Source organism: Gallus gallus, chromosome 2 (genome assembly GCF_016699485.2).
Source record: "Gallus gallus isolate bGalGal1 chromosome 2, bGalGal1.mat.broiler.GRCg7b, whole genome shotgun sequence".
Classification (NCBI taxonomy): Eukaryota; Metazoa; Chordata; class Aves; order Galliformes; family Phasianidae; genus Gallus; species Gallus gallus.
The window spans coordinates 29,187,514-29,214,382 of record NC_052533.1 but is presented as its reverse complement, the minus strand read 5'-3'; the positions used below and the strand labels follow the sequence as shown (position 1 = coordinate 29,214,382).

The window sequence follows — 26,869 nt, the reverse complement described above, 5'->3', positions numbered from 1 at the left end:
AGATATAAATAACTTCAGTGGAAAATAGCATTTCTCCAAGAAGAAACAAGCTTTGTGATTGATTCAAAATCCGAATAAGTCAAACAGAAATTGTTTTAAGTGCAAAAATTGAAGAGACTTGGAAAAGTGGAAAGTGTAGTTGGAAAATTTGTGATGGCATCAAGAGATGAAGCAGTTGAAATAGAAGGTTTATACAAATTTCAGACACCATTCTGTTCTGTATAGCTGTCATGTCATTACTGTCTACCAAGTACTCATCAGCTCAACTAGACATATTACATATTTTGCTAACTTCTTGCTTGTTCTTCCATCTTGTTCTGGAGTTAGACTCCCAACATCCCTGCTGAAGAAGCATTCTGTCCACTGTTAGTAGCTACCTCAATAAGGCAAAGAAACAGCTAAATACTGAACATACGTGTACCAGAGCTTGGGGTGGCGGCTCACGGAATGATTCTTTCCATTTGCTGGAGAGTCTTTTGTTGCTGATTTACTTAACAGGAACTCCTGAAGTTTTTGTTTCACTTCTGTACTGGCTACTGCCCCTAAGACAAACAAAATCAAACACATCTCATCTTTATTTATGAAATTTCATTCTAAAGAAAACAAAAAACAAAACAAAAAACAGGAAAAAAGCAATCCTTACTGCTGAAAGCATTGTGAACTATAACAAGCATTGGTGGAAATCAGTCAAAATGAGATAACGTTTGGATTGTTTATTTGTAAAAGACTAAAGTTGGCCATAATCCAGAAAATTGATGAAGTCATGAGGAATATTACATCAGGAGATGAGGCCATTTATCCAGAGCCAGATATATCTAAAGAATTTAAATCATTTGGGTAATAATACCCAAATCCAAAACCAAGAAAAAAGTAAAAAGATAGTGACAAATAGTCATTTTGAACTAACAGTGAAGAATGTTTGTTCCTTCTGTAAATTGATGGTAGGGCAGTGCGTGTCAACGTCAAGTAAACTGATTTCCTCTTCCAGCATAGGGAATGCTTTCTTACTCACAGCCATAATATTCTTTGTAAAAAGAACAAAAGAGAAGAAAAAACCTTTCCTTTTTTCCCCAAACAGTGATAAAAAAGGGAAGGAAGTGATTCTCTGAAAGTAGCGGCACTCAGGAATACTCCAAGTATTTGGTTACCCAGCAGCACAGTTAGCTGGTGAGCATGTCTCCCTGTGACCTGATTCCCATAAAATACCTCTACTGCCCCTCAGTTTCAGACCCTAACTCCACTGTTTATACTTTCCTTCCCTCCTCTATTCATCAAGCAGATCAGTAGCAGCATGTGCTAGGGCTGGGGGTCACAAGTGCTGCTTGACTAGGTGCAATGTAATGAGCAAGCCAAAAGGAGAAAGGCAACACTGAGTTCACATTGCCGTTCATTTTCTGGTGTGAGCACAAACAAAGTCAAACTGTTTATATGAATGCTGATTTTCATATCCCTTATAGAATCCTTTTTTTTTTTTGGGGGGGGGGGGGGGGGGGGGGTTTCTGTTACCTTCCTCCTTCTGGGTTAACATGCTGGTGGTTTGAAAAGTTATTAATGTTGCAGACAGCAAGTAACCCATCCAGATTAGGATGAAAAGGTTAAAGGAACAACCTCAGACTGTTAATGCTCTACCAGAAAACGTTCCACAGACAAAGGAATGGAGGTACCCCTCACTTTCCCCCAAAGAATGCAAAGCTAACATCATCACAGCAATATGATGCTTTTATGATTCATTGTTTACCAAAGTAATGGAAACACCATGGACATCAACTTCTAAAGTCTACAGTATGGTAAACCTATAACTATTGAACTGATACAGTTTTCCATCCAAGAAAAAAAGGCAGGAGTATGTTTCCCATGAGTACTATGTACAACTGTTTTCTGGTTTGGTCTTTTTTAATTAGAATCTTTTGCTCAATTAGGAGGGCAAATACCAATATCTGGATGTGGCAGTTTCATTTAAAATACCTTCACAATGCATTTTCAAGACCTGATTTTTAAACTGACCTGACTATGGTGAATTATTTGTATCTGTCTCCCTCTAGTGAGCATCAAATTCCAACAGTATCCTTTGCATCTGTCATTTACCCTAGAGCTATATATGAGCTTGAAATAACTCCATGTTGGATTTCATGAAAAGGTATCTGAAGAAATATAGGGCAGTTTCAAGAAGTACTGGCTTTATAACTGAAAAAGTATTCATATGTCTCAACTAAAGATACTCACAAACACTTCGTTACATTTTCTGTCTTGAAAAAATGCTCAAATAACTTCATCGTTAATATATGTTGCTGTTCGGTAGCGATATCTGTATTAGGAAATAAGCTCTTCAGAGAGAAATTCAAGTGAAGCTTTAGGCTTTCAAATTCCCTCCTATTTCATAAAAAGAGATGTGTATCTACAAGTCTGTCAGAATGTGCTTTCCTGCAGTTCTCCAAATCTGCACACAAAACAGCAGCTTTGTTTTGTGCAACAGGTGGCTCTGCCATTCTGCAAGCACAGCTTCAACTGATCTAGTTGCATATTGCACACAGTCACAGACTTGCTTCAGGTCTCTTCTTACTGTTCACTTCAGCTGGGAGGAGGTAAAAAGAATATACTAATTTTGTATTACGATTCACGGTACATTGGTGCTTACTTTCTCGGCCTCTTTCTTTGCCTCTGAGGGGAGGGAGCTGCTGTTCCCTGCGATGCCTCTCCAGTTCCTGCTCTTGCCTCTGTTGCTCCAGTTTCTGCTCTTTTTCAAGAAGTTCTTGCTGCTGTTTAATGGCTAGGAGTTCCTGTTGTAACTTGCACAGAACAAAAAGACATGAGAACGTGCAGCTTGTAGTGTTTTGTAGGTCAGTCCTGGTCAAAACAACTCCCTTGAACAACAGAGCAGTAGTGCTTTTTTTGTGTGCTTACTCTTCTTTTTACCTCTTAACTGCTTTTCCCCAGACTTTAGCAGTACAGTGCATCACCAGCTGTCACTTATATGAACTCTAACATCAGGTAGCAGCTGACTGCTGCGCTTTCGCTTCTTTCTCTTTTAGCAAAAATGCATGAAAACTGCATAATACTCTTTGCCAGAGTATCACCAAACCCTGGCTGCTGTGCTGAGTTGCATTTGTCAGCTTCAGCCAGCAGAAGCTTTGCACAGTAGTACAATGACAAGTAGATCAGAAGGAAAAATAAAAATAAAGGAAAGAGCATAAATTGCCAGTCAAAATCCATTATAGCAATCCTACCATAACATATGCAATCCCATACATATATTTATTTGTTTGTTTGTTTAAATGTCATGTGAGGCAGGTCAGAGAAGAGTGAGAACATTTGTAGGCCTTACCTCCATTTAAAATGCAAATATTACATACTTGTCTACAGGCTTGATTTGTGGGCGCAAGTTCAGGTTGCAGCCAGATGAAGAAGTCCTTTAATACACTCAGAATTGTGTACACAGAGAAGACAGCCAAATTATAATGTGGCTGAAAATTTAACACTGTGAATTTGATATTTTGACTCTCTGTGCATTTAACAGCTTCATGAGGTTGGGGAGTCTAATAATACTGCCTTGGTTTGCTAGGTACAACTTGCTGGCAAAGCTTTTTTCTTGAAAAGATTTCTATCACCCAGATACATAGGAGTAAGCACTCACTCTCCATCTTGCAGACACAGCAAATCTTTCAGGAACACTCCCTTTCCATGTCTGCCTAAACATACACAGTTTGCAATAAACCAAGGGATAAATGAAAAATGTTGCTACCTTTATGTGCTCCTGGAGCTGGGCCTGGTGCTGGCGGGTCAGGTTTTCATGCTGTTTTTGAAACTCTGCAATCAGCAGTTGTTTCTGAATTTGCTGCTGCTGCTGGATCAGAAGTAGCTCCTGCTGTAGCTGCTTTTCACGCATAATTGGGTCCACCATGGGAACCATCATCCTGAGATCAGTTCGCAAGTCTAATGGTGAGATAGGCTCTAGTCCCACGGGAACCTCCGACTTCACATCCACTGAGAGAGGAAAACAACAAAACATATCTACATTTAAATATAGCCAGAGAAATAGAATAGAGATGATTCCTGCTGAGGAAAAAAGCCAGTTTCACTCATGGACTCCCTCAGTGTACAGAGCCAACAAGAATGCAAACTACACTGTATGCAAACTCCTGATATTTCTACTAGCAACCTGAGATTTTCCAAATTATTTTATTATTTTCTTTCTGTTCTCTGCAAAAAATATTCCCAGATTAATATTCTGCTAAACAGATTAACAAGCAATCCAGTTCTAAAGCCATGTCACAGCCTTAGGGAGCAATATTTATCAAGAACCTCCTAGGCATTATGACAGCTGAACAACAAACACTTGAGGCACTTCTTCAGCGTGAGATGAAGGCAGTAGTTCTCACTGGGTTGCAAAAGATTTCCCTAAAAAGCAAAAGCTACCATGTAGATTATCCTGGGACTGTGTTATGCATAAATAGCTATTGCATATATCTGGCTTTGTAGCAAACACACAGGAATGACTCACATGAAATAGGAAAATTAATAATTAGACATACAAGATGAGAAGTTACAAGAAAGCTTCATTGAAAAGTGACCACTGTCATTGGAATGGATTAGGCCTAATACTCTCTGTATAACTTTCAAGAAAATGGAAACACATTGTATTATTTCAATTTGCTGCCATAATGCTACATATTTATAATCTAGTATTAAAGTAGTTAATGAAGAATCTTGTGGTTTTCCATCTCCTGATTTAAATAGGAGGGATTAAAAAGCAGAAGAAAAGAGAGAGACCTGATGATTTTCACCATGATGCTTGTAAAGTCCAGCTTTTCATATTAAATGGCAAGACAGAACATAACTCTACCTGTTGAAATAATAGAACAAAAAACTAACTAGTATCATTTTTACAACAGGAAAAACAGCACAGGGCCTGCAATAGCACTTAGCAGTTCTGATTCCACCCACTAGAGGACAGTGGAATACAAACACATTAAATGCAATTCCTACTATTATATTAGAAAAATAAGATTACTAACCGAAAACAAACAAGCTGTCAGGAAACAAACAGGGAATATGACTGTAGACATATTTTCTACTATTCTTCCTGTTGGAGATGTATTTATTTCCAATGAAACTGTGAAAAAGTCTAGCAAATAGGAACAGTAAAGCTGCAGAGACCATAGCAAACGGACGGAACTGAATTTTATTTTCACCACAACATCTACTAGCACAAAATATGCAACAGATATTTTTACAAAACAAACAAACAAACAAACAAACAAAACAGTGAGGCGCTGAATCTCTTTCACTGATCACATCATTTTCCTGTCAACATTCTGCAAACATAACATTTTCCAGGTTTGTTTTTTATTTTTTTTTTATTTTTTTTTTAATCCTAGGAACTGTTATTATAAACCTCAGAGCATAATTTGCCTTCTTAACCTGCAATCCCAACAGAATGATTGTGTCTAAGTGCTTGCTTTTGTTCTGAGATTAATCGCTAAATTATAAAAAATCACCTTTAACTTACAAAAACTGCTCTTGATTATAAATAATTGCCCCAGACCAGGAGAAATGGACAGGCAAAAGCCCTGCCTTTCATCCCATTTATTCAGCAGCAATCCACATTCCATTTGTCTAGACTAAATATAGCTGCGTTTATACAAGAAATCAATAGTGCTTGCAGAGAGCAGAGCAAAGACATGAATATTTCATCCAACTCCGAGAGAAATGGCAATCAGCAAGCTGACAGAGCTTTGCAGGCTGGCTGCCCCTCTGGATAAGTCTCCCGCACTGGACAATGGCTCGTTGCCTGGAAGTCACAATCTTATCACAGGCGCTCTGCTATTTTTAACATTAATTGCATTGTAGGTGACAAAGGCTTATCATGTTTAAAGTGGAGAGATGGATTTTCTTACAGCTTCTGTGACAGGATAATAAGCCTTACTAAGAGCAATAATAGTAACTGGAGCCCTGCAAACCTTGCAGGGTTTGGTTTGCAACACTGTTTGCAAACTGAATCCTGCAGTTTATTTTGCAGATACTGGCTGCAAAACAACCCCTAGAAGTCTGCATGGAGATTCAGTCTGATTACACCTCCTACCTCTGGTGAGCGTCCCACTTCTTCGTTTTGAGAACGCTTCTCTGTAACTGTGAGGGGAAGTCTCCTTATTTTTCCAATGATGGAAATTTCCTTCCACAATTAGTAAAATGGAGGGCTGAAATCGGTTTGGTAAGAATTTTTACAGACCCAAATAATAAATCTAACACTGGAACACCTACTTCATCAGGTTCAACTTTACCTCATTCAGTAACACAGGGGAAAATAAACATTAAAGTATTCCTTGAGCCCACAGAAATCAATACTTACTCTTTCATGTCATTTAAAAGTCAATGTTTACTGACAAATAAAGACAAACAGTTATTTCCTGTTGTAAATATTGCTAACAGTAAGGTTACCTCCAATATTACTACTAACTGCTGACACAGCTATTACCTTTTGTGTGTAATTACTGTCTCAAAACTCTCACAGTTAATAGTTACATTGAAAACAGTTAACCTCCTCAACCACATTACTCCACACATGTAACCATAAAATTTCCAAACAGAATGCTGTCTGTTACACAAACCTGATGCCACACGCCCTTTACATTCCTGTTACTTGTTATCAGCTGACAAGGAAGAGAAACAAGAGGCCTGTGGAGTTCCAACAGTGTGAAAAGTGTGTAATGGAGCACAGAATCAGAACCAATCTATTTAAAAGCTTTGCCTTTTAGTTGAAGCATCTTCTCCTCGTCACCCCAACACAACTGTAACTCTAAAAAGACCAAAGGTGACACAGGATGTTTATTCTCATTAGGGTGCTTTATGTTTAAACCCCCTTGGCACAGAGAAATATGTATTTTTGCACTAGAGAAATGAATGTGCTAATCAGCACACACAACTTCCAAACATCACATGAAGCAGTGGGAAGCAGGACTTCCAACAATAGGCTTCATCAAGCTATTAGCCAAAGAAGGAAAAGAATGAAAGAAAATATGAGTCTGAGTTTCCTAAAGGTTATCTCTACTCGGAGAAGCCCTGTTTTGCAGGACTTCTGGTGCCCAACAGAACAAGGCTGTAGCAGGTACAATTCAGGGTGGGACCCTGCCCTGTGCTCCTTGAGCTGTGGTCTGGACATCCCTTCTCAACATCCCTGATGACTGCAGGGCACGCCCAGGGAGTCCTCTCTACAAATAACTGAAGTCAAACTCCCTAAGCTCAAGTTAGCTGTGGTGAATACCACAGGAAGCTGCAGAATATTAACTAAAAACATTATTGAAAGCTCAGTGATTCCAGGAAACATACCAACATTTTAGTAGAAAAATACTTTATTTTCAGCTACAACAAACTGCAAAAGGCACATGTATTTATTTTTTCGTATAAAATCTCAAGAGCCTTTCTCTTGAAATATAACAACAAGAACAGTCTCAGGAGAACTTCCATATCAATTATATTCCATAGCTGCACTGCCTGCAGTGCTTTTGACATTCTGTGAAAAGAAAATAAAGTACTTGCAAAATGGCATGCTTGTTGAGTATATTTAAAGGCTTGTAGCACTAGTGAACAGAGGTAAAAGAGCTTGTTTTAACCCTAGTGTGTTGATTTTTGAAAACATGTCTTAAAATGGGAATTGCTGAAAAACTTTCACTAAGAGACAGAATTTCAAGCTGGTTTTCAGTGACTAATTTCTGCACACTGGTATATTAGAATAAAAAAGTCTTACGACTCACAAACACTAAAGGAAAATACCAGGAAATAAAATAGCCTGCTTTCTTACCATCATCTCCCAAGAGGGGCAACCTTCTTTTTTTTGTTGTTGGCAGTTACCCTTCTTGGCAGACATTTAGGTCACTTTTAAAAACAGGAACTTAAAGAAGGGCTGCTGCCATCAGCTGAAGTGTTGCCATTCTTTATTTGAGATGTACCGAAGAATTCTCGCCCACTTGTTTATGAGAACATGTCCAGGGCATTTACGATTCTTACATTAGGGGAACTGTGTTAATTTGTTGAGACTGCAGGAATTCACATTAACCCTCTCACAGCAGAACTTCTCATGCCGTCGATAGTGCTTCTAGATCAGGCGAGGGACAGAGGAGCAGCAAAGAAAGTCAGCTTGGCTCCTGCTCCTGCTCATCCATCCAGGGTAACGTTTTACTCAAGAAACAGTTAAGGTGTATGAAGTGAACAAGGACAGCTACCAAAGTTTGAACGCTAAACAAAAATCACCTGTGGCAAGAGACCCCCAACTAGAAATTTCAGTACTAGCCAATACAAGTATATTCCTGAAAACAGACAAAAAAACCAAGTAAAGTTTTGAAGAATAATCCTGCCAAGAAACGGGCATACCTCGTGCCAAGTATCTACTCAGTAAAGTATTACAAAGAAAGAATAGGAGAGCTGTTTGTACTAGTGCTACTCTTTTGAACTAACTTCTTTAAAACAGAGCCCCCACTTGAAGTGATTATTAGGTTGTACAGTGCTTTGCATAGTTTTCACATTTTTAATGAAAACAAACGAGAACAGTTTTACACCTTTGTGTAAAAGAGACTGCATCCATTTTGACTTCTTCATTTGGAGAAAGTGAAGAAACCTTTCCTTTCAGTATTAGTCATCACTAAAATGTGACATAATCAAAGCAGTAAAGAATTTACAGAAAATAGTTCTAAATAGTAGGAAGAGTGGAAGATCCATCAAAAATGAACACCACATTTACTTTGCAGTTTACACCTAGAATGCTCTAGATTTATGTGCCACCTTATTCAAGACCTGAAAAGCACTGATATCTGAAAAGCCATAATGATGTCTGAAAACGACGGAAAAGGGCTGAAAAGATGAAATACTGCAGGAGGCTAAAAGTTTCAGGAATAAGGAATAAAAGGAAGGAGGGAAACTTCAGCAATTGGATAAGAGACAAGAGAATGGGGCAGAAAAAGAATGGCCAGTCAGTGAAACATGAGTAACAGAGCAGAGATGGGGCACAAGGAAAGGAGTTAAAATTTCTGAGCTAATTGGGGCAGGGCTTTTTTCACTGTGAAGCAGCATTACAGGAACATTGCTCGCAGTAACCTAAGAGCAGTCCTGGCATACTGATAAGGCACTGCTTGCCCTCAAAGCCAGTGTAAACAAAAAGCTAACAGAGTAATGTGTCAGCTGTGGGGATGCTTGGAAATTAAGTGAACAACATGGTTTTGAACAGCCATGACTAAAGAGGATGGAGTCTGGCATGAAAACTTCTAGAGCAATTGCTCAACAAACCAAGACAAATTTCCTAATTTGGAGCTTACTCTGCACAGGAGAGATTTTCACAACCTTCTGGTGGAAGCTGGGCCTCTCCACAAGATCTGCGCTTTAGAAGCTGACATTTTAAGAATAACCAATACAGAATCAGAAGTACAAGTCAGATAGATGATCAATAAGCTCTGAAGGGTTAGGATACCTCTCATGGGATGCTTTTATCATTTCAGCTCTGGTGGCTGAAATCTTGTACTTCAATTCTCAGCTGGTATAATCTGTCATCCCTCTGTTGACTTCAATAGAGGCAAAGCTTCTTTATGCCACTTGAGAAGGTTGATCCAGATTCTCTCTCATGACTATAGTGGTGAAAGAAGATGGGCTTGAGAGTATCTCATTTTAATATCTTTAATGGAACAAAAGCATCCAAATTGTGGATGGTAGTTGGATTTTGTAATAAAGCTTTTTCTTCAATATTTAAAATTGACAGAAATTTTTCTCCTCAGAATTATGCAAAAGGATGCACCCAAGCAGCAAATAGTGTCCTTCAGATTTCACTCCCTTCAAATATTTATATATTCAAATTTTATATTTATTAAATATTTTTGGTTGATTACAATTCCTCAATTATAATCTGGATTTTGGTTGTCACAGGCAAGAGAAACAACAAGAAGACAGCAAATAAAAATGAAGGATGTTTTTCAAAGGCAGCACAATAATTTTTTGGTGACAGCAAAGTGCCCTCTTCCAATCTGTACTTTTAAAACTTCGAAAGAAGAACTTAGAAAGAAAAAACACAAGAAATTACAACTCATTTCAGATCACAGAAAATAATTTCTAGTTATTTTCTCGGATTATGCTTAAAAAGTCAGTAATTATTTTAACATTACTATCACAGAATTAGAAGTATAAATGAACTGTCAAACTTGATGAGGCACTCAACTGACTTTATGGTATTAAGGAAAAGTGTAATGAATTAGACTATAGATGTATTCTCTTTTGTTCTATAAAGGGGATTTTATCATGATTATACCTTTTCCCTATTTATTTTAAGTGTTTGCATACATGTCATAATGAGAAGTAAAATAAATGCAAACAGTGATCTGTGCTTTGATTTACCATTCTCTTATTTCCCCAGGGCCTGGAAAGGAAGCTTGAACAACCACAGACTTCTAAAATATCAGTGAGAGGCCTTGAAATACCAACACCGAAGTTACAGCTAGCTGGCTTTTGTAAAAAAAAAATCAAAGGCTTTATTATATTGATTTACAAAAATCAGATTCCTTCTCTGCAAATATGCTTTTGAGTCAAACAGTCATAACAAACAAACATAAAAGCCATCTAATTTGCTATAACCAAGAAGTTTTAAAATGTTAGTGTTTGCTGTTTCTTCTACAGTGAACACATTAGCCTGCCAGGGTTCATGCAAATAGCAGGCCAACCACTTCTGTCAGAGGAATAAAAGCAAATGTGCCCAGTAAATCACATCAGAATGTGAAACATTTTTAAACTCAAACCTAGGATGATCTATTATCAAGAAATTCAAGCTGATCTATATTTGGCTTTCTGGGTTACTTTACATTTCAGCTAGAGAGTTCTTATACACGCGTTCTCTACACTCATCAGCATACAGGCACATCTTCACTTTCTAGAAAATGCCCTTTTGATATAAGGAACTCTGGATACTTCTGCTGCAGACAATATAGAAACACGACAAAGACAAATGTATGTATAGTTAAAAAAAATAGAATTTCTACATATCCCTCTTCTCAGTTCCAGTGTATGACATACTAGTAGTATTACAATAATGCACATAAGAATACACATATTATTAATACTATAATAATGATGATACTCCAGTGTTAATAATGCTGTTGGTAAACAGTATCAAGTTAGTCTATTTGGCCACACAGTGCCCACTCTGTGAGAAGAAAAAAATAGATAAGAATATAAAATAGCATTTTTTAGCTGTTTTATCTTCTATACATGGATCGGTATCACTCCTAAAAAGATCGTACTAAGGATGACAATTAAGGTTTGATTTGGTGGTAACATTGTTTGGCAGTTGCAGAATTCATTAGGTACAATCTATGTCCAAATCAATAAGTGCCAGCTTATCTGCTGGTCAATTCATTAAGTAAGTTAATTAATGTAAATGGAACTATGTGTGATATAAAACCGTGGGTGTGCACTTGTTTAAATATACAGCTCTTGCATCATATCCTGAAATGCTCAGAAAATGCAAAGAGCAGACACGACAAAATATTCCTCTCACCTCCCTTTTTAAAACAGAGATATAGTGCTAAATGTCACATACAAATGAAAAAAAAGGAAATACACTTTCGTGTCAGTATTACTGCACATTAAAAGACAGTGTACAAAGCCCTAAAGGATGCTAAGGATGACTGAGAAGGCACCACAGGGTTTTCCAAAGACCTGCTACAGCCTTTCTCTGATACCCCATTCAGAGATATTATGATGCTGTAGCAAGAGGTACTAAATACATCCAGAATGTAGATTTCCACTCACTCTGCTTTCATCTGTTCCCCACCTGTGAATGCTGTAGGTGTGTTGGTGGTTATGTAGAGTTTACAACAGCTGAATAATCCCCAACAGTGGGGATGTCACTATTCTAATCCTAAATGGGTGATACAAAGAAAGATGAGAGGGCAAAAAGTTCTCCCTTAAATATCAAAGATACCATTAGGGTATGCCAGCAGTTATATCTTTAGTATCATTGGACAGTGTGCTCCAAGCCAATTAGGCTGTGGGTAGAGCTCTGCTGAACAAGTATCCACAAATAGTTTTGCTGTTTCAGGTGTGTGACAGCCAGTGCTCCGACTGACACCCTTGGAAGCCAAGCTCTGGTGCAAATCTTCCAAGGGACTACTGGCAATTCTTGCTGGCATCTCTAGTGGTATTTTAGGAAAAAAAAATGAAGGAACCAAAAATAACCAGGAAGCATTTTTTCCCCACTTTCAAGCCTTTTTTATTTCCTTTTACTTTTTGTAGCTATGCGCTTCCTAAGATACTACCATATTTAGGATTTTCTTTTTCTTCTTTTTTAATGCGTAGCTAAAGCTAACGTGTGGATGTAACTCACTAAGCTCACAATGTCTCTAGAAGTCATTTTTCATGGGAAACCAGAAATGACTTTCTATTATTCCAGTGTTATTAATCAGTGTTTATGAATCATCCTGATCTTTGAGACAAATGGAGCTAAACATGATTTTGAACCCAAGCACAGAAAATTGGAACTGAACTGAAATCTCCCACTGAGGAGGGGGAAAGTCCAACAAAGAATAACAACACCTTTTAAAGAATCTTTTTAGTGGGAGATTAAGGGAAACAACAGTCAGGGGCTGGCAACATACTACTACTTACTATGCCAGCTCAGAAATATAATTCACATATCTTATACCGAATTAACAACTGCAGATGTTTATTAGCAAAGAAATGGGGTTTTTTTGTTTGTTTGTTTTTTTTCCTATGTATTTATTCCTGTTCTACTCTCCTTCATACCACCTTGCCTTGGACTATAGCACAGTGTGGGGAATCTGTCCTCCTTTGCTAATAGAAAGGTCCCAGTATATTTGCATAGTGACTAAAATAAAGTACATAAATACTATTAGATCACTAGCTTGCACCTGTTAGAATACTGATATCTAGGATCAGAGATTAAAGCTTGCATAGAGAAAAAGCTATGGGGAAAGCAGGAAAAAAGAGAAGAGATTATCATAATGGTGATTTAAAACAAACCAGGTAGAGTTTATTAGACTGCAGAAGTGAATTAGGAGTGGCAGAATATGAAAAGGGACAGAAACAATGGCAATACAGATGAGGAGAATATTATGCAGCTACTGAGCCACAGAGTTGGATGGATGGATGAAGATGTCAATAGGCAGAGACAATGGGTTGCTGTAAGGACAATAAGGGGGAGTTCCAGAGGAAGATCCAATTATCTTGATGAAACAGTTGTGGTCTTGATTTAATCTGTTGGGTTTTGGTTGGTCTTTTTTTGGGGGGGGGGGGGTGTTTGCTTTTTTTTTTTTTTTTTTTTTTTTTTCCTGCAGAAAGAGTATATCTTTCAAATAACAACCTTGAGTACCATGAAGATGGCCTCATTTCCATTTCTAAGACATTACATAAGACAGGCACTCTTACAAAAGGGATTACATAAAATATACAAAAAGCATTATGAACTCACAATCAAGGGAATTCCAGTCTTCCAGGATGCTTACTTTTTTTTTTCCTCATTAATGTAAAGAGAGAGTTTTGGTTTTGTAGTGAATAGATTCAAATGATAACCATCTATATAAAATAATAACAAAAAAAAAAAGTCTCTCATATTCTGCTATTTGGGATTTGGGGGAATTACTTGAAAAAAAAGAGACAGACATCTCAAGTTCACAGTTGTAACCTAAGTATTACAGAACTCTTCAATTTTATAATAAAAGGCTATCCTGGCCAAAATACACACACATAAATATATATGTATATTTAGATTTTTACTTCTAAGATCAAATGATGCTCTTGAGCTGACAAAAATCCCAAACTAGAGATATAACATCTAGTTCATGGAATTACAGAATCATAGAATGGCTTTTGTTGGAAGGGACCTCAAGGATCATCAAACTCCAACTCCCCAGCCACATGCAGGGCCACCAACCTCCAGATCTAATACTAGCTGCCCAGGGCCCCATCCAACCTGGCCTTGAACACCTCCAGGCATGGGGCATCCACAACCTCTCCAGGGCCTCACCACTCTCTCTTTAAAGAGCAGTAATTCAGTGACACACATATCATCATTATTACACCACTTATCTCAATTTCTCCTATTTTGACTCATTTCATCACAGTAAATTATTTCAATCCTACAGTCCCCATACATTTATTTACTTCAGTTTGACTATCTACTTGGGTTCCTATGAACCACAAGATGTAAGTATCTGCCATGAGTTCAAAAGCTCTCAGATGGCAAGAGCAACTTACCATGAGCATTGAACTATGTATGATATAAGGATACCACTATTTTTTTTAATAATAACATAACACTGAACTTATTAAAAAAAAAAAAAAAAAAAAAAAAAAAAAGCAAAGAAGCAAAAAGCTGTACTCTCCAGCTCTCCAGACTAAACAGATCTCTGGAAAAATTCCCCGAAATGTAAAGTCCTGATTTCAACCACCAGAGGGGGCCAATCTTGTTTATCAGGTCAATCCAAAAGTTAAAATGAACTGAGAAAGCACTGTGAAATAATTACTATCAAATACCATGGTTTATATCCAGGTATATGTGGATACCAAACACAATGAAAACACAGCTTAACAGAGATACAGTTTATTGATATAATAAAATTAATCTTTTTGCTGTAAATGCTCATTAACAAAATTCCTATTAGTATCCTTTCCCTGAATGACTTTTTAGATTAATTATATTTTAAGAATTCATAGAATCATAGAATTGCTCAGGTTGGAAAAGGCCTTAAAGATCAAGTCCAACCACAACCTAACCAAACTACCCTAACTAACAACCCTCCACTAAATCATGTCCCTGAGCACCACATCCAAAATGGTTTTTAAACACTTTCAGGGATGGTGACTCAACCACCTCCCTGGGGAGCCTATTCCAGTGCTTAACAATCCTTTCTGTAAAGAAGTTTTTCCTGATATCCAAACTCATACTAATAACTGACATCACTGGAATGATACATCATACTTCTATCCAACGTAATATTCTTTCTTTATTTGACTTCAAGCCATTACCATGTTTCTAAGTTGATTTCAGACATGCACTGGCTGAACTCAAAACTGCAAATAGAGCAAGCTGTCTCCATCTAATTTACAGTTAAGTTACCTTAATCAGCAAGTAGAGTTAGGGACATATGATGGTGAGCATAGGAAAGAAGCTGACATTTCTACTTACTCTGTTAAACAATTGTCTTCGTAATTTTTGAGCACTGGAAAAGCATACTATAGGAATTACTGGTATAGTACTATTATTTTAGTTGAATACATTTTTCATTATTATTATTCCATATAAATATTGAATAATGGTTCTGCATTTTGTAATACTCAAAAAAACAATGCAACAAAAGACTGCTAAGAAATACATCTCTACTTCCTTAAAAAAAAAAAATCCACAACAGCAAGAGAAAAATTCCATACATTTTTTGATGCAATGTAGCAAGAACATTTCAGAAAAATGGAAATCCAAAAATCATTACCTATTTTTTTTTTTTTATATCAGCAGTCCATTTCTTACTAGTGGGTTGGCTGCTTTTCTCTTCATCTGAACTCATTTGACAAGCAGAAGGCCAGTCAAGTGGGTATTTCTTCATCCTCAAATAAGAGATTCTTTCCCAAGAAAGAATTTCCAGAAATTAGATTTCCCACTAAGTTTAAAAAAATCCATGGGAACCTTACTCAAATTTTAAATGCAAATTTTCAAAATTTGCAGACCAGGTGTGGAACATGCACACTAGAATGACTGCTTAAGTGGAGTCAAGCATTCAAAACTACTCTTCAAGAAACACTTTGGGTCCTTTGAGAATCTCAAACTAAATCATTTAAATAGAACTTAGCCATATTGAAACCCTCAGCCCTCCACACTTCGTAAATTAATCTTTCAGAGTAGAAGTTCCCTCTCATCAGAATTAAGGTCAAAAAAACCTTGGCACATTGCAGTATGAAGTACAGTTAGTTCTGTTGATTGAGCCTTTGAATATGGCTGTAAACGACTTCATGAACTGAGAGTTTGCAGTGCAAAAGGCATCGTGAAAAGGAATGCTCTGCTTCTGCACTTTAAGCAGAACTCTGTGTGATCAGTGAGAAAGGATTCACAACATAGTATGGAATTATTGCATATTGAGGATTGGGAGAGGGCAGCACAATTAAAGTTTTGCCATTGAAAGCTTGCCATGATGATTGCAAGGCAAATCACTGAGAGAGCTTAGTATCGAACAGAAGTCAAAAATGTTGAGTCTCATAAGAGAGAAACTAGAATGGACTGCAGAAGGCTGGATCCCTAAAGTTTCAAGGGTGTCTTAGCAGGAGCAGCAGTGTCCTTTACTAGGATCAGTGTCATTTATTTTCTTCCTCACAAATGTGCATATGGTTCTTCAATCTTTCTTTTATTTTCATATCCATGTTTGATACATTTTGGAAATTATTTCCTTTCTCTTCCTTTCTGCATGTTTAAAATGTTAGAAATTTTCACTTCGTTTGTGAATACTGTACAAAGCAATTTTTAAAATAACAAAATAGAGTAAGAATACAAGTAAATAACAGAAGTCAATAACATTACGGCAAAGCATTTTCAGCTCTCTTAGCTAAACAAAGAGCCTGACACACTCCTACCCATAGTTTAAAAATTCTTCCTGACTGCAGTCATCTGCTTAATTTTTAGTTTTCTTCTCTCTTTGAAACAACATGTCACAAAAGTTACCAGAAAGTGATTTTCAGTGGTTTTAGTTTATTGAAGATACTACAGTGATAATATATTAAAAGAATTAAGAATAAAATACAGATAATTTCTGATGCATCCAGAAAGTACAGCTTCACTTTCTATGGCTTTTTATACTTATGTCATACATGCTTATATGAGTTACACTGATAAGAACTGGAAATTTATTTTTGCTAATGAGTTAGTATCTGATGGTAAATATCCAAACTGAAATTTTTACGCTGTAATGGAGTTCCCTGTAGCCAACTCTAGCCCAGCACTCTCTGCTGACTTTAAAGTTTAATTGATTAAATGAACACTAAGACATGGCAGTATATCCATAAAGCATGTTTAATGAAATGTCATAGGGACTGAAGCTGAAGAACATATTGCATGAAGCTGACTTCCCCCTAGCCAATGGCATAAAACACCATTTCCTAGAATTACCACAAAATGTATACAATTACCAGTTCCTCCTTGTTGTGGACAGAAAGTACAGGAATAAAGGTGTTTGGACATGGCATAAATATTTGGAGAATTACCAAGAGTCAGCTTACCTGTAGCAAAGGAGGTCTGGAAGTGTCACTGATTTTATACATCCCAAGTATGTGAATGCTACTCTGACAATCCAACAGTTTAGAGCTATGCACTTGACAAAACAGCACAAAGCAAAGCTGATACCCAATACTATCGCTTTTCACTTTCTCCTCAGCTCAGCATACCAAACTGACAAACTGACTAGATCTTGGTTCAGAAGGAGCTCACTTATGCATCCATAAAATTCAATTTCATTTCCAATCATAACTACATCTTCCAGAGGAGGAAAAAACAAAAACAAAAACAAAAACAAAAACAAAAAAAACTGATAATCAATAGACAGGGAAAAGGGTTACTTAAGGATTTACCTTAAATGTCATTTGAATACAGGTGAAACAAATTCCACGTTAAAGGCCATAAAAAACTAGCAGATAATCTTTCTTGAAATATGAGAAATGATTACCTATCACTCTACAAGCCTCTTAATTCACCCATTTCCAGAAGTTGCACTTTCTTTTATGGGCTTTTGCTAGCTTGCTTCATTGCACCTTACAGGTCATTCTAGTAAAGAAAAGGCTTCAGACTGGGATAAAGTTGATGAGAGCCCACTAGTAATTATAAGGAGCCTGATCTCAGACAGTACCACACTGTATTATCAGCCGCCTCTAGGGAGTCATGGAAATCCAATGCCATAGTGCTTGCTGCATGACTTCTAATCAAAAGGTTGAACAACTGCAAATCTCAAACTCCTTGGAACAAGATCAAGGAGTATTTGTTAGTCAACAGTGACATATATGACCTAATAGATACAACATAATTTTGCTCAAACACATTCATACTGACAGCATATTATTTTGGCATAAGTTGAAGATCTCCCCCAATACTATCGTGTGGGATTGCCCTTTCCATCAACAGTGGTAAACTATTACAGAGAACAGTTTACAAGAAAACCATTAGGAATCATTTGAGATATTTTTGTTGAATCATCTCATGCTATTTTTGCTGCCACTCAAATGAAGTTCATTGAAAAATGTAATTTTTTACTAGAAAATATGTCCACCAATTGGATATTCAGCTTTTCAAATATATATACAAGCCAAAGGATGCAATGTACATAACCAGATATGCAGTTTAATATCAGAATAAACTAAATACAAAAATCAATATTTAAAGTCCCTTTTGCCACTAAAACCCTCAATTAGACCCAATGAAACAGCATCTCATGACTATCATCAAATGATGTCCTTTCAGAATGACCTGAAAATGAAATCTAGTTGAAGACCCCAAACTTCCAGAATTGAATGAAAATCCTCAGTAGTAATCTTAAACAGTTCAAATATCCTGAGAAAGTACCTGTGTATGTGAAAGAATCTTCAGAATTTAATCAGTTCCTCAAAAACAGTTGTCCACATTGAACTGATTCAGAGCATTGCGCAGAAACTGGTGTTCATTTCAGTTATTTCTGAATGAGATCTCGAACTGATATTCATCTTTTTCAAATTTGTGTTGTGCTTTTCTAATGAGGAACTGCTGATCCCTTTTCTCTCAAATAAAAGAGAGAGACTAGATGGTAAATTACCCACCAAACCTTCCATCCCTTTAAATAAAGCCCTCTTCTGAAATCTTACCGTGCATCTTTTCCTCTCGTGTTTGTTCACTTCCACATGTTTCTGAGTTCAAAACACTGCTACAATGCTGATATTACCCTGATAATGTCAGGCAGGCTCACACGATACGAGCTTCAATGCAACCAAAACTTAAAACTCCATCAGAGTTTCCAATTTTTGTAAGCTGGTTCAAATGGCTATCAAACAGCCTTCTACAATACCTTGTCTGCAGAAAGTGCCACAGCAACTTTCCCTATTATCATTATTACATTATTACAAAGACAGAGAAAAAATAACTTATTTGCAAAGCAAAAGCCATTCTGACCTGAGAAGTATGTCTTTTTCTGAAATAAACGTTGCTTGGTTCTAAGAATTCACACAATTCATTTCCTTCGCTCTTCCTTGACAATAGCTATTTAGAAAAGATCTATTTATTCCCCAGCATATCTCACAGTTCCTGTTTCTAAATGAGAATCATATTAACAAAGGGTAGAAAGACACAAACATGTCTCAAAAAAGCAAGTCTGATTTCTGTAACGTTCACTGAAAAAAAAAAAACACTTTCAAAGACCAACATTAATGCAGTTAGCCTTTCAAGAGCTACTGATCCTGTCAAGTGTCAAAAGATGTTCAAGATAAAATGAATAATTAGAAATAAGTGTATTACCTTATAAATCACTTCTAAATTACCATTCTAAAAAAAGTGTCAAAATTGACCTTCTTCCAACAACAGCAAAATCATTTCTAACTTTATCATGATAGGCTATTGTATCTTCCCTTTATCTATTACTGCCATATTAGATTAAAAGTGCTCCTTGCTTCTTTTAATATACTGGACTTCATGGCAAAATAATTTTAAGATGCTGTATTGTACTTACAAAAAAAAAAAAAAAAAAAAAAAAAAGGCAATGAAGGGAATCCACTTCCCAGAAATCCACTCAGTGCATAATTATTACTCTTGCCTCATTATGAAAATTATTCTCTGCTCCGACTAAATCACTAATGTTCTACTTCATACTGCAATATTTACATTTACAACAAAAATTCAGTTCAAATAAATATAAATCTTCTGAAAGAATACAGAGAACCAAAGCACAATCAGGAAAAAAGAAAAAAAAAAAAAGGAAAGGAAAGGAATTGCAGTAAAAAAAAAAAAAAAAAAGAAATTAAATGGGTTATGAAGTGAAATGAAGTGGACTCTTTCTGTGTTTCGAACAGATCCTGTATATTTTGCTTCCTTCCCATGCTCTTCATAAGCACTTCATCATCACCTCCAGGGACTACTTTTGACTGTGTAATCTTTGCTGGCACCTCCCACTGTGAAACTTCACTGGTTGTGGCCATTGAACTCATGGTGTATGTTGGCATGGACATGCAGAGTGGTTTTGTTTTCATCCCTTTCCTGTGGTTTCCTTTTCCACAGTAGGCTACCCAATATTCCACAGCACAGTCTGAATCAGTATAAATTTCCTGCTAAATAAATGCAGTTGCAGTCCTCAGCCTGACCTTAGGCACCAGGGACTGAACCACAGTCTCAGTACAGAAATATCAACATACTACTGCAGTTGCTGACTAAAATGATTAATGCATCAAAATACCTGTATTTTCTAGCAAAGTATGTTCCTAATGATTTTCTTAGCCTTTCAAATCTAAAGCTTGCACCACCATAAAGGAAGAAAATAAAAACACAAACCAACTGTAGGTTTCTTACAGAAACATTCTTTAGCCATAATATAAACTCAATCACATCTTTGTATGCCATTAAAACAGTTTGCTTGAAAGTATAAGTATACAAAATGTATCCCTTAAAATGAAAATCTTGAATTTTTAAAATGTATATTTCATATATATGCATATAATTTTATATTCCATTTTTTAAAAAAGTTCCTTCTTTTATTTTACCATTAAAACATGCTACACACACAACTAAGTCAACAGCTACAGAAATACTGGCACCACTGCTATCCTAAAACAACCAAGCCACCAAGGAAGACCAACTAAAGGAAATGGTACCATCAGCTTGCTCAATTTTATTTACTGAAAACTTCTAGATGCAAAATCCATATACACGTACAACTGATATACTCAATCTTATTTTCAATTTGCATTTGAATTGCATACACATATATTTATATATGAACAGCTGAACTAAGCACTGGATACCATAAGTCCATGTCAAGAGCTGCAAACCAAAGAATCATTTGATCATACCAGAACAGAGTATTTCTTCTTGTATAATGTTCCTGTTAGTGGTTAGAATGGAGACCTAAAGAAAAATGGCTCAAGTATACTCATTATTCGTAAATGTGAGATCTTACAATCAACCCTGAGATTGTTAAGCCACTTCACACCATATACTAGCTCCTCACCTCCTCCCTATAGGCAGTGCCAGCCCTCCCTACCAGATCTGCCCTCATAATGTTGTCTCTGAAGACAAGGATGAGCTCCCTGTTCTTATTTTGAGAAAGGAGGCAAGAGACTTGATAAGTTTCACTAAGTATGTGTGGTGTGAGCCACAATGTCAGCCACATGAGAAATATCCAGCAAGGGCCCAGACTGCCTCACTAAACTCATCTGCGCTATCAGGGCCTGTCACTGAGCATGAGCACCGCAAAACAGCCAGGAGCTGTGGAAGCAGACAGTGCATGAAGTTGTTTCTTCAGGGGTGAATGATTCCTACATCACTCACTTTGCTAGTAAAACATAATACTACATTTAATACCATTAAGCCAATTAACACCATATGAACACTATTTTAAAATGTATTGAGTTGGGTAGCCTAGTGCCTGGGGAACAGCTGTCATTCAGCAATGATAAAACCACTCTTCCATCGAGCAGGACTCTTACAGCACAGTAGCACCACTTGAGATCAAAAAATAGCCCACGATAACTGGTGTTGACAACCCCCAGCAGCAACCTCACAGCCATTTCACTGACCGTTTCTGCAGGCTGTGAAAGACAAAGCCACCAACACAAAGCTAACAGTCCTCAGCTAGTTTCAATCTAAGTAAAGAAAACCATCTGGCAAGAATTCTCTGTCATCCCATGACTGGGCTGTTAAATGGCTCTTGGTCTTTCTAAGGCTTTTTTGGGGTCCCTTCAAACACTGTCTTGCTTACCTAGCCTCAGGGCACTGGCACACCTGGTAACACAGAGGAACAGCTCAAAGTTCTTCCCTTGCAATCTGCAGGGGGCACATACTAGAAGGGAACGAGTCGGAGAAAAAGGGACAGAGCATGAGGAATGGCTGGGAATTACTGTGACAGGCTAATGGAGTAAGACTCCAAACTGCTGATGGTAGGGCTTGTGGCTTTAACGAACTCTTGTGTTGAGATGGATTTTGAAGTTTGGGTAAACTGGACTGAAATAACCCATGCCTACCAGATACTTATCTACACTGATGTGCCAGTATCCTTATTCTGATCTGATGGCTACACATCAAAGAGACAATGAGCTTTAAGTCTCTCTTCAGCTTAAAGATGTAAAGTAGAATGACAAGTAAATATACGTTGCTTTCGCTTGAAATTCCTAGATTTTGCTTACTTTTTGGCCAACTTCAGCTGGCCATTAGCCCTTACCAGACTACTCACCAGTACAATGCTCATCATATTACAGGAACAGCCATCTCACAATATTTTTAAGATCTGTTATTCTTTTAGAAGAAGTGAAGTGAATTTTCATAAAGTAGATCATTTCTTATGAGAGAAAACCTTCAGCGGATGAAGAGGCATTGAGGGAAGTCATGCGTTTAACCCCAGCTCGTACAAAAATGGGTTGGGACTTCAGTCAAACAGATGTGCAAAGATCTGCAAATTTTTATAGTATTTATGGAGATGAAAGCATCTGAAAGAAAACCTATGCCTTTTATGTTAATTCTTAACCCTTCTCCTGTCCCCTATGACCGATGCTCTCAGCAAAAAAACTCTGCTTAGACTCCGCTAATGCTTTCCAGATTATGGTAGACTCCTAAAAGCTACTCTACTCTGTGTGTTCAGAAAGGAAGATAGGCATATACAACACGTGCATGCTGCAGTTGCTTTCTTCATTTTCTCTCTCTCTCTCCCCTCAAAGACAGAACAGGGGAACATGACAGTGACAAATCTACTGGCAGATACCATGTTTATTCTCATTGAATACCTCATATAAGTATTTTGTAATCTCTGTCTTATATGGGATATGCAAGGGCTGCTCCAAAAGCCTTCTATTTTATTATGTTGGCCCATGATATAAGAAGCAGATATTGGTGCTTTGGCAATACAACCCACCAACATTTCATGACATTTTGCCGTCATGTGACAGATGGCAGCAGAGGGGCAGTCTGACAGAATGACATCTGACATGGAAGTACATATAAAACAAAGGTGTGGAACTGAATTTCTCCATGAGAAAAAATGGCACCCAACAACATTCATCGATGCTTACTGAATGTTTCTGGAACTCAAACAGTGGATGTAAGCACAGTGAAGCAGTGGGTGATGCGTTTCAGTAGTAAAGACAGCAACAGCAGGTCACCTCCACTGGTGCAGGTTGTCATGAGCATGACATGCAGGCTCTTGCTTATCACTGGTGGAATCATAGCTAATGGTGGTGACTATGTTGAAAAATAGCATTTTGTAACAGAGAATTTGCTCTGTCAAATGGTGCTATTGTGCTCTTTGTATGTGTTGTAGTTTCCATGGAAATAAATAGGAAGCATAACTTTCGAAGAGAACTACATATATTTTCATATACACAAACTATAATCTGGCTAATCAGACTGGAAATTTCCCTGCTATTGCATCTTAATATTTGGATTGATTAAAAGTAATTTGTGGCCTCTGGAAATGATTTTATGAAATGTCTGTCTAGATTTTCAACTGCAGCTTTCAATTACCAGTTTAATCTACTAATGTGATACCTCAGTAGGTCTTCTGTTACTGTTCTTTAGTCATAAATGCTATAATGGAATGTCACATATATACAAGTCTGCCCTACTGCCAGTATCCCTTATGAAAATCACCGTGTGATTTGCTTTTCAGTTCATATTAATTAATCTTTCATTGGATTAAACTACTATGGTTTGTTTTGTTGTTAGAAAGCAGCTGGGTTTTACTAACTTCAGAGAAGTTTGTGTGCAACTTAATGTCATATCCATTGCAAAGCCATTTTAAAGCTAAAAAAAAAAAAAAGCTCTGTAATCTGAACATCCTGCTGCATGGCATATTTAATTCATAAGCACTTTCATCTGTAGACAGTATTTTCCCACCACATTTTTGTTTGCAGTTGTGATGGCTGACTACAGACCAGTCAGTTCTCTTGTGAAAGTAGAGAGCAGATATCATTTGCTCAGACAGGTATGCGGAAGACAGCAGAAGTTACAAACAGTTCTGAGCACAACTCCTCTTTGTGAATAAATGACAAAAGATACAATTTTTCCTGTTAAGTAGTAACTGTGTATGACAAATAGCTTTACAAATATTTTAATAATGTACCACAAAATCTGGAGAGATACACAGGAGAGATAAACAGATGTTATCTGCACTTCTGACTGTGACCATTTCAATAGTGCTTCTATAAATATTGTATATAAGCAGCTATAAAGAGAAAGACCTAAAAATAGGTCATAGGCATTAGGAGCAGATTATACAGTACAGGTAGGAAACAGTGATTTCTGGAACAAGTATAAACTGTGCCTCCGTTCAAAATGGGGAAGTTTCCATCAACACAAATGAGCTGCCGCCAGTACTGAATAAACTCGTATCATTTTAGAGCACAGCATGCATCTTTGACACAGTTTTGTTGTCTTCTGTGACATATTTCTATATCTCAAGGGAGTAAAAAGTCAGAAAGCAAAATCATGTTTAAAGTGGGTTGTGTGTGAATAGTGCTGTGAGGTGTGCCCTGAATAAGATGAGATCACATATCCATCACCACTGGAGGTGTTGGGTAAGAGAATACAAAGAATTCCACAGAGAAAAAAAAAAAAAAAAAAGAAAGAAAAAAAAAAAAAAAGAAAGAAAAAAAGTAGTTATAATTCCTAGAAAACATGGTCAGACCTCGAACAAGTCATATATACAACACCTCTAAGACTAATTTCCCCAAGGAAGTCTAGGTTACGAGTGGTGAAGAGCCAAGTATAGTTGGTTGTTCATGAGAACCTCAGCTGCACAGCTTTTGTTCATCTACCCAGAGTGGGCTGTACACCAGATAAATGACAGCCACCTCACTTCCCAAAGAAGCCTAAATGCTTTCCTAAAAGGCATGAAATAAGAAGCATCCTGGTTGTCTGCAACCTCCCAGGCTGCATCTTTCAGACATACCATTCTTCTGTCCTTGTCCTCGTCTTCCCTTTCTCTTTAAAGAAAATGTAAGAAAGGAGAGCACGACCCCAAATGAGCAACATGAAAGCAGTCACATATTTGCCCCACTTTTTGCAGATGATAGATGAAAGTTTGCTTTTCTGCAAGTTAATTTATCACTTATAATGTTTGATATATTTAATACCAAGAAAAATATGTCATATATCAAACCCTTGGCTCATTCAGTCATATAATTTCACATTAGCAGCCTTTCCTCTGCAGCTAGCAACTTATTCCTCATTCCTTCCATTTTTGCTTTCTGTCCTGCCCATCATGCAGAAGAAATGGAAGAAACAAGTCAACAATCTGTACAAAGCACTTGCCACCACATAAGCATCCATAGACAGAATTAAAGAAGAGAAAATGAAGCACAAATTAAGACTGAAAAAATAACATTACTTAGTTCCCTTCTGCTTTTTGGTGTTGTTTATTTTTCTTTCTTTCTTTCTTTCTTTCTTTCTTTCTTTCTTTCTTTCTTTCTTTCTTTCTTTCTTTCTTTCTTTTGGTTTGGTTTGTAAGGAAGAATATACAAGGAGAATATGCAGAACACCAAGAAATTACTGTTTTGTGGAAAACCAAATCTCACACAGACTTGTTTATAGCCAAAATAATTAACAAACAGTTGAAATCAGGTTTAGATTGATGACTATGACTTAAGATACATATGCAAATATCCCCATAAGACACGTTTCTTAAAGGAGCAGAAAGATTCCTCACATTACCTTTCAGACACTAGCCAGGATGCCATGGCCATGGTCTTTGGCAGGAAACTATGTGGTGGAATGCAGAAACCATAAGCATTACCAGAGATCAACTGCCAGTTCAAAAATGTTTCAGAGACTATCTATTCCTTTAAAAGTGTTTGTTCATTCTCACAGAATACAACTGATACCCTTTACAAGCTTCTTCCCGAAGAGACCTCTTAGCTATAAAAATTCCATTTGATGCAATACATTGTCTAACTTGGCTGTTGGTTTAAGTACATAACTTGGCTAATCGTGTCCATATTTTGTTTTGTAAGAAGTCAACAGGTCTACAGAATTTAAGAAAAAAATGTTAATCAATTACATAGAATAGGAAAAAGTAGTTTTACAGCTGTTAGTCTACATCAAATATTGAATCTTAAAGGGTTGTTTTTTCCATAGGGCCGTTCTCCAGCTCCCAGCCACATTCCCTGCATTCAGCCAACATCGTCTCAGTGTTCCAGTTTATACTGTCAGGTTTGTCTCTTTCCTACCCGAGAAAAGCAGGAAGAATAACTGAGCATAGGAATGACAGATGTCCCATCAACACTTGGATCCAGGTCCAGATTCAGCCCACAGCAGCTAAGAATTACACTGCTGAGATCTGAAACAGAGAGCACTCAGTGCAGAGGAAGTCTTCAGATTATCTACACAGCTTTACTACTTTCATCACACGGAAACCGTGATTTTATCAAGGGCATTATACTGCCTAATGAGTCTTTGAATAAGTAGATGATCTAAAACCAAGGAATAGAATACATTATCTTGGAGGGCTCAGAATAACTGAATGAAAAATATAATTCAGATGTCACAGAGATTTTGATTTGGCAGGGATGGAGCTTACAAAACACACTTCAAGTTCAGTGAAACCCCTTCAATGAAGGAAATGAATTGCACAGTAAGGCAAAATGTGAACATCCAAAGAGTAGATTATTTTTTGAGAATTTGGTAATA

General features: G+C 37.1%; 1 protein-coding gene across 15 annotated transcripts in view; it reads right to left on the bottom strand.

Annotated features, from left to right (window-relative positions):
• HDAC9 (histone deacetylase 9) overlaps window positions 1-26,869 on the bottom strand; it is a 450,242-nt gene that overhangs the window by 219,324 nt on the left and 204,049 nt on the right. For 4 of the 15 annotated variants that reach the window (XM_040681503.2, XM_046922305.1, XM_046922339.1 and 1 more), the window contains 3 exons: window positions 3,740-4,008; window positions 2,636-2,786; window positions 416-542 (listed from right to left, as the gene is read on the bottom strand). In XM_040681503.2, coding sequence (XP_040537437.1) covers window positions 416-542; window positions 2,636-2,786; window positions 3,740-4,008 — 547 coding nt within the window. Of the gene's footprint in view, window positions 1-415; window positions 543-2,635; window positions 2,787-3,739; window positions 4,009-18,855; window positions 19,242-26,869 lie in introns of those variants that run through there. The other 11 variants (XM_015281425.4, XM_040681502.1, XM_015281421.4 and 8 more) reach the window with 8 other exon arrangements.